This window comes from Taeniopygia guttata, chromosome 2 (assembly GCF_048771995.1).
Source record: "Taeniopygia guttata chromosome 2, bTaeGut7.mat, whole genome shotgun sequence".
Lineage (NCBI taxonomy): Eukaryota > Metazoa > Chordata > Aves > Passeriformes > Estrildidae > Taeniopygia > Taeniopygia guttata.
Window position 1 is genome coordinate 74,387,904 of NC_133026.1, and position 9,160 is coordinate 74,397,063.

The window sequence follows — 9,160 nt, forward strand, 5'->3', positions numbered from 1 at the left end:
TTCAGTCCTACTATTACATTAAAGCAGAAAAAAAAATTGGCTGTTAGAATACCACTTCCAATTGCCTGTAACTCGTGGACCTTGGTGAAAAATTTTTATTGAAACCCGTATTAAAAGCTTTTAAGACTAATTGGAATTGTTTCAGAGACAAAGAGCCAAGTCTCATTATTCCTTAAACTCTTATTGAAACTAATCATATGGAAGATAATTTAGACATTTAAATAAGGGTTTGACTTTCTGAGCAGCCATGAAACCCAGTAAGTAGTTCAAGATAATGGTTTTGAATGCATAAAATTGAATTTGTTGTCCAGTTGGACAACAGTCATAACCAAAACTGTAGAAAAATATAACCTGAAGCACACATCATGACCCTGTATTGCTAGTTCAAAGCCATTTTTTTTACTGAAAGGTTATGAAATCGCTAGACCCATTTATCCAGGATTCCCTAAAGCCTTTCTCTCAGGTTCCTTATGAGGTGCTCCTATGATCAAATTGAATGAAAATTATGCTGTACATAAGTCTGTTCCTGGACACTGTAGAAGGACATTGATCTTGCCTCTAGCCAGGAAAAAGTCATTGCCACACTGAAAAATGGAAACCTCCAACACTTGCAAAGGCACCACTTTCACATTACCATCATAACATAAATAATATGTGGAGAAAGTGTTCCAAAAGGCAAAAATTTTAAAATTGCTGAAGAACAAGATTGTACATAATGCTTTTCAGGCACTGACAAGTTTGTTTAACAGACTACAAAGGATTCGTATTGTCCTTGGTTTCTGAAGGTTTCAGCAAAGGTTTTGATGGTGAAGGGGCTGGCAGACATGCTAGGCTGAGGATACTGGTTTTGTCTAGGTTGGAGAGAAAGAGGTTGAGGGGTGATCACACTACTCCTGACAGATTCCTGAGGAAGGGAAGGGGAGACGGAGGTGCCAATCTCTTTTCCTCGGTACTCAGTGCCAGGGCGTGGGGGAATGGCTCAAAGCCATGTTCCTTGGGGAGGTTTAGACTGGACATTAGGAAATGTTTATTTACCAACAGGGTGGTAACACACTGGAAAAGGCTTCCTGGAGAGGTGGTTGATTCTCTTTGCCTGTCAGTGTTTGAGGGTCAGAGTCATTCACCCTTAATTACATCCTTTATCTTCAGTCAGTCTAAAGTGTCAGGCAGTTGGACTGGATGAATATTAAAGATCCCTTCCAACTGAAATATTCTATTCCTTTCTATTCTAATTTGTTATTTTATATTCTACTCTAAAGTGTCTTCCAAACACATATATAAAATGCCTTTCCCCTCAGGATTCTTAGTGGTGTCCAGACATGTAATTCCTACTGAAATAAGTTGAAATAGCACTGAGGTGCTTTTGTAAAATTCATAAAGCTCCACTGGCTCCCTCTGTGCACCTGAAGAGATTAAGTCCACAGAATGTGTCGCAGTGTTTCCATTTCAACATCTGTGGCTGCCCAAGAAGCTTACTGGAACAGAATTACTTCTCCATTTGCCTGCTGTACCATAATGCTTTCCAGTCCCAAAGAAGGCACTATTCTGCAGAGGTTAGGTCATTAGGAGGCTCCCTGCTCATTTTAGACTTCACATCAAGAAATAACATGTTTCATTCCTATTTTCACTAAGGAGCTCAGTCTGATCAGCAGCTCTTAGAGCACTCCTGATTGACTTGCTTATATACAAAACTCAAACACAGGAAGAATAGGTTATGTGAATTTGAATCAGATTTGTATTTTTATGGTGTTTCATCCATAAAAAGCTTGTAATTTGGGCCCAAGTCTTCTAAATCACTTAGGAAACAATTTCATTTTCTTTTTTTTTTTTTTTTTTGTTTTGTTTTGTTTTGTTTTGTGCACTCCTTTTATCTTTCTTCTAATTTATTCCTTCTGTGTGAGTCTAAATTTAGGAAAACATTTTCACATTTGTGTCCCTCTCTTAATTTATTCTTTTCACTCTCCTTTTGTTCCTCACCTCCATTTCCATGCTTCCTCTGGCTCTTCATTCTTCCTTATAAGGCTTTCAGGGTCATTCCACCACAGGTCATCAGACAGAGTAGAATCCTGAGTTCTACTTACCAGCTCCTATTTCTTATTAGGTACTTGGAATCACCCTCAATGCCTAAAAACATCAGAGTAGTTGCAAGAGCTGGGAGAGGACCTCCTAATGTTCTGCCCAGTAAAGACTGCACCTAGCCCTTGGAGAGCACCTAGCTTGGAGACTTATGCAAGATTTGTGACTTTACAAACTAGAATTGCACATCCAATTCAAGAAAATATGTTAGGAAAGTATATGAGATAAGGATTGGTTCAGAATACAAGTTCCCTTCAGGAGAACTGTTTGGCAACATCATCAGACTAGAAAATAAAGAAGTTAAAAGAGCAGCAATTGAGGAATTGCAGTCTCTCAGACCAGAAGACAAAGGGAGAAAGGTGTCCATTTTTGTCCCTCTGTGTAAATTATTCCTTGGTAAACTGAAAAATAATTCCAGTGTTTCCCTTTTCCAGATGAAGCCTCCCAAAATTCCATGTCTTTGAAGTGAATTCGTGTATGTGAACTGGAATGAAGGGGCTGAAATTTGAACAAAACACTGTGCTTTTATTATATTCCCACTTTTGTTGGTTTTGGAAGTAAAAAATTTAAGAATTCATGTTTAATTTAAGGGAATGCAGTAACCTAAGTAAGTTTTGCATTTTTGGAATAAATTTAGAAAGATTAAATTATCTCCTAAAATGAGATCGACAAAAGAATCTTTAAAGATATAAACCTAAAGCAGTGGGAGTTTGATATAATATATATGAAGATATATAATAATATTGCTAGAATTGAGTGCCATCTTGCACTATGCAAAAAATGAGAGGAGTTGTGTGTAAATATAGGCCAAAAGGCTGTATACAAACCTTTGAAGTTATTGTTCAAAATACCAAGTAGACAATGCTGAAGATAAATATGATCATTCCAAGGAATGTAAATTTAGTGAGGAATTAGTCATAATGAATAGGTCTGAGTGCAGGACACAGTATGTATCATTCTTTGAAAGATGCAAGAAGCTTTCAAGATGTCACTCAAGTCACAGTTTGGGTGTTTGTGTTCAGATATAGAACATGGCTACAGATACACTGAGACCAGGGTAATATCATCACTGCAGATGTTCTACTGAGCTCTGATTCTTAAATTAATATTGGACTCTTTTCTGTCTTATCTCTTACAGTTATGTCTTTCCTATTCTCTGTAACATCTTGCCACCACTTGATAAAGAGATGGATTTGTGGGACATAAGATAAACCATTATTAGCAGCAAGAACAATTTACAAACCTCTTAATTTGTCTCTTGAAAATATTTAGTAAGGTTCTAGATAAAACAGAAAAAAAAGGCTTTTTAGAAAAGGGGAAAGTTGTTTTTTAAGAGTTTCGCAGAAAATGCCATGGAAGGTAGACATAAAGATGATGCAGCTACAGACAGCACTTGCAGTACTGTGAGATTCCATGGAAAAGGGGACAAATCGCGAGGACAAGCACAGCAAGGAGTGCCAAGCACCAGCTGGGAGGCAAGGCCGTGAGGTTTTGAAGGGGTCCAGTGAAATTATGTCATTCTCAGTACTCCAAAAAGCTTCTCATGCAGGTTCATGCTGCTCAGTGTTGTTTGCATCATTGCCCTGCTGGGAGAGGTGATATTATGTGCCACAGTACAGCAGGACAGTACAAACATTGTGAGACCATGTCAAGACATCACTGTGCTCTGTACTATATAAAAACCTGGCTTGCTGGGCCTGCAAGGCACAGAATGGCTGACCTGGTGGGTTTGTTCACAAAGCCACATGGTATGAAAACTAAATACAAATATTCAAAATTAGGTAAAGATTGGTCTGTGTTTATAAAGGGCTGAGACTTTTTCTTTTCCAGCCACAAGTATCTCAAAATAGTTTTTGTTTAATTCTCAAAATATTACTGTAGGAACTTCCTCTGGGAGTTTAGGAAATAAATAGCTTATCCTGGACAGACTGTTTATTTCCAAGATGCTTACTCAAGCAATCCATGTGATTGTAATGTGTCTCCATTTCTCAAGCTCTCTTTCAGCTCCTTAGGGACACATAACTTAAGCCTAGTAATTTTATCCATATACTGACAGACTGTTACTTCTAAATGTTGAACTGGTAGCTCCAATTCTCTATTCATAGTAAAACTATTAATGTGGCGAGAGAGTGGTTTCTGATTAGGTAGACTCCCTGGAACCAAAAGTTCAAATTCCTGCGAGATCAGTGCTTTTGCCCCTCTGTCTGAGCTAGATGCATTCCACAACCCCAGGTCATGCACATGAAGCTGTGAAATTAGGTCTGTCTCATCATCTTAAAAGTCCACAGGTCATACTTTGTCAAAAGGGGCTACCCCACTATTTGTGCACGTGCTCCCTTACACCTGTTCTTGCTCTACAGCATTGTGATAACAGCTGTTTACTGTTAGCTACGAAATAGCTGACTTGCAATTCAGGACTAGTGTAGTCCAGCTGCTTTTCAGCTGATAAAAATTACAGTCCTCCACCTAAACCATACCATTTCAAACCAATGGAATTCTAATTTAAGTGCTGATACTTTGAAAACATATGCTTCAATATAAAATGCTGTCATTAGCTGTTAGCTGCAAACACAACATTCACACTGAAATTTACAGTTTTTCACTTTATTCTCACTTCCTATTTTCCTAAAAGAAGAGCTTTTTCATGGCAGATTTAACATTAATTTCCCATTTATTTTTTGAACAAGAAAAGCAGAGAGAAAATAAAATCAGGATGGCAATATACTCCATCAACATACATCAATCTTGTAGCAGATCCTCAATGTGCCTTAAATAGCCATGTGAAGCCAATTAACCACTAGAGTATTTTTGTGATTGAAATAGGCAGCATACAGCAGAGATTAAATAGTAATAAATATAGCATATAGATAAGCTGGCTATCCTATTTTCCTGTGATTAATTAATCCCAGATTTCTGTTGGGTATTTATTCATTTAGAAGCAATGGCAATACTCAAAAAGAAATGCTAAATGTGTTAATTAGGGAGTATCTATACCAAAGGATGGCCAGGGTGAACAGGATTATAAGAAGGGAAGCAGCAGCTGAAGCTAAAACAAAGGAAGAAAGGAAGGAAGGAAGGAAGATCTCAGAACTTGGTAGGTCTGTTAAGCCTGCTATATTTTGTCAAATTTCCTGCAAAATGAATTCTCTGTGATGCACTCTGATATGCTCAAATATATTTATATATATTATATTAAATTTATCTGTTGTTTTTAGGCTTCTCTCCTTTATCTATAGTGGTGTTAGAGCAGAAAAACCTGTTGCTTGTACATATTTATCTTTCTAAAACATAGAGAAATGTGAAATAAAAAAATCATTGTTGTTTTCCACAAAAGCTTTGGTAGGAAAAAATTGTTAAAAATTAATTTAAGAAAGAAATAGTTTTTAATTGACCACTTAATGCTGAAGGGGAAAGTATTAAAATATATAGCTGAGGATAAGTTTGAGAGAGGAGTGGTAGCTGTAAAGTCCTCTTTATTCCCTTTCTAAGCTTAATCATGTAAGCGTCTATGATGAAGACTAAAGGAAGTCAATCTAACTAAAAAGGAAATGAAACACTCTGTAGACTGAGTGCTGCCTTTGTGTCACACAAGCTAGCACTGCTAAAGAAGTGAAAGAAGAAATGGGTATCCAAATAAAAATTACAATGGAGTACATCTCCCTCTTTGTAAGGGAAAAAAAAAAAAAACCATAAAACACCTGACTTCTGCTGTATTGAAGAGTCAGTGCTCTAGCTCTTGCTGCATCTGTGTTTAGAAACACAAAGTGGTTGTGAAACTCTACTAGAAAACTTGGACACTACACAGATGCAAAACACTGACAAGGAATGGAGAACTAATGCCTTTTACTTCAGCAAATATATATCCCTGTCTTCTTGTGCCCTGCTTCATGGTAGTCCTGTTTTGCTGCTCCAAGGCCACAGTCTATATACAGCTTAGAATATGGGCCAACCAACCTGCATGAAATAGCTGAACAACCTCATGAAAGCAAGGAGTTCAACAATTACTAGGAGTACTTAACTGCTCACCTCATTTAGATATTTATCTTAAATATATCTCAAATCAGATATCTTTATCTTGGGCTTTTCTGCCCAAAAATTAGCAAAAAAAAAACAGAAAGAAAAGGCTTTTTAGAAAAGGGGAAAGTTTTTTAAGAGTTTTGCAGAAAAGGCCATGGAAGATGCCCTTTTCTAAAAGATGATGCAGCTACAGACAGCACTTGCAGCACTGTGGTATTCCATGGAAAAGGACACAAAATGTGTCCTTGCTTTTGCTAGTAGTATTATTCCTACCCATTTGCAAACCCCCAATAAAAAAACAAATTTATTTTTATTGGGGGTTTGCAAATGGATAGGAATAATGCTACTAGCATAAGCAAGCTTGCCATTTTAAATTCAGTTGAAAATAGGCTTGCACAGAACATATATTTTTTAGAATCAAAGCTCAGGGTCAGCTGAAGTAAGACAAATGTCAAGAAAACAGAAGGGAGTTAGAGGTTTGTGAGCCCCCTTTCAAGGAATTAAGGGAGTGGCAATTTGATTAAGAGATCATTGGTGAATCCAGAAATTCTTGGCCCATCTCTTTAGAGCACTTGATTTCTTGCTGCACAACAGTAGTCCCTCTGCCATCAAATGCTTTTCAGCTACAGAGCATACAGAGTGTTAGCAGCTGAAACACCAAAAATATATTATTTATATACTTGGAAAGAGGAAACAGTATCTTAATGATGTTGCAGTTAATGAAAAATCTTTAAAAATTCTAGCATACTTGGAGCTCCTCATGCCAAAGGCTAAGAGAGGAGTAAGTGTTGGATGTGTGACCAGCTGTGTTCTCATGTTCTGTTTTCAACATGGCTCTTCTAATTGCTTGATCATTGATCTATATATAGGATAAATTCCATGTAAAGACAGAATATAGATATGAAAATAGGAACACTTAGGATTTGATTTAACAGCCTGCTTCTAAAAAGCAGCTTGTATTGCATCTTTTACAGTGTGAACAATGACACAATCTTCTTATTTTCTTAAGGCAATAAACCTAACTTCAAGATGTCAGAGGAAGATGATTCTTTTCTGAATGTTAAAAGATCTCTGGAAAAGAGAATGGTGAAACACAGCACCCTGCTGGACTCAATGCTTTCAAGAACAACTCCATCTTTTACAGATCTGACAAATCAGTCAATCAAGGACCAAGATGCCACAAAGAGAATTTATGGCTCTCCAATGCCAAAATCAAATCTAATTAGATCATTGTCTCAAGTATCATTAGTGTGTGTTGATGCACACATTCCTCCTATGTCCCCAAAAAAGCTTTCAACAGCATTTGATTTGCAAGAACTAAATAAAGAGAAAAGCCAAAGCTCTCGGCTTGTATTTTCTAGAAGGAGGCTTTCCACTGTTTTGGCCTCTGATGAATCAAATCAAGAGCCAGCTCACAAGATTGTCCCAAACACAGAAACTCAAGCTACCACCAGAGCATTTGTGGATGCTGCAGTAACTCCTAAGAGTGGACCCTCATGGCTTGTTTCTGGAATACCAGGGATAAAAGATCCTCTGGTAACAAAATCCAGAAAGAAGAAAATTGATAAAACTCTTCAGGTAAAGGCTTTCATTTAGTTATTCAACAGCTAAGTTACACAAACTTCTAATAACACAGAATATATACAGATATTCCTAGTAAAGTGGGTATAGTTTACTAATGGAACATGTCCATAACTTTAGCAATGAGACCATCTCTTTATGAATTGCATCATAGCGTGGTAAACGCTGTGATACCATTCCTATCACAGACAGGATGCCATGCAAACTTCTAAATTAGCATTTGCTTCAGCTTGTGAGCTGGTATGATTCATTGTGTACCCAAGTGGGAAAGTGTATTTTTTAATATATCTTTCTTTAGAAGATACTTAAGAATAGGAAGAAATCAGTAACTGAAATTCTAAAGTTTCTTAATGTTAGCAAGTCAGACCAAACTTGAGGAAAAATAACTTTTTCTGTTAAATCCAAACTGTAGTGCTTTATATAAAGAATTACAGTAATTGCAAATGGGATCTTGTGAGCAGTCCTGTTGACTAATGTAGGGCTTTCTGGGGAAAGCTTAGATTAATAGATGCTCTGCAAGTGTTGGTTGTCTGTGGAGCACAAGAACTCCATTTTCTGAAACTTTAATAATTTTCTAAGGGCCTGTGGAAAGCCCATAGAAAGGACAGGAAGGCAGCAAAGTTAGACTCTGAAGGTTGTCATGTCAGTGTAAAGCCATCAAATTCTGATCTGCTTTGTTTTTTTCTCTGTACCATATTGTTCCTGAGTGTGTTGAAAACTCAAGAAAACTTGCCAGCTTTGAGAGTAAAAGCTTCTTTGCTTAAAACAAATGGAAAACTCCAGCCAAAACTGAGTTGGGTCATAAGTCCTTTTTGTAGATGATATCTGAAATACAGAAAGCAGGTGCTATCTGAATAGATTAGGTTGATTAAATAATATTTTTTCTTCTGTAACAGAAAAAGAAAGAAAGAGAGTGGCTGCTTCGTCAACTTAAAAACATTGAGGAGGCAACTAAACATGAACTGACAATTGAAGAAGCTTGATTGGGTACCTGTGGGATAAGTGCTGTCACATCCATCATGTGGAAATGGCGAGTTCCAATAAATCACACTCTTCGTTATAGTGCCTGTTAGACTTCCTCTTTCCTTCCAAAATGATCTTTTGCTGTTGCTTATTTGTTTTTTCATTCTTTCTTCTTAAATCCAGGAGTAGCCAAGTATAAATTATGATGAGAGTTAAGAAGAGACCCTCTCTACTAAGGAGAGTCAATGTTAATTTATAATAGCTGAAAGACATAGAACAAAGAAGGGAGGAAGAACTTAATGTTTAAGAATCATTCTTCATCCTGCCATTTAAGTAGCATTAAATGTAGCATTTAAGTCTTATAGGGTTGCTGATCTTTCTTAACAAGAAGTCACTAGACAAAGTCCTAGTGGCCACAGAGTGTCATCCTGGTTAGCTAAAGGAGAATCTCTTTCAAAGCTGATGCAATCTGAAATGTTCTTGCTGCTACCTGGTAAGATGAGGAAATACTGAGAGGCACCAA

At 37.1% G+C, this 9,160-nt stretch overlaps 1 protein-coding gene across 1 annotated transcript; it reads left to right on the plus strand.

Annotated features, from left to right (window-relative positions):
• Nucleotides 1–3,787: 3,787 nt before the first annotated feature.
• On the plus strand, nucleotides 3,788–8,739 carry CCDC201 (coiled-coil domain containing 201). The gene is made up of 3 exons (XM_072924268.1): nucleotides 3,788–3,824; nucleotides 7,103–7,671; nucleotides 8,571–8,739. The coding sequence occupies exons 1-3, from the start codon at nucleotides 3,788–3,790 to the stop codon at nucleotides 8,655–8,657; spliced, it is 693 nt and encodes a 230-aa protein (XP_072780369.1). The 3' UTR covers nucleotides 8,658–8,739.
• Nucleotides 8,740–9,160: the final 421 nt, after the last annotated feature.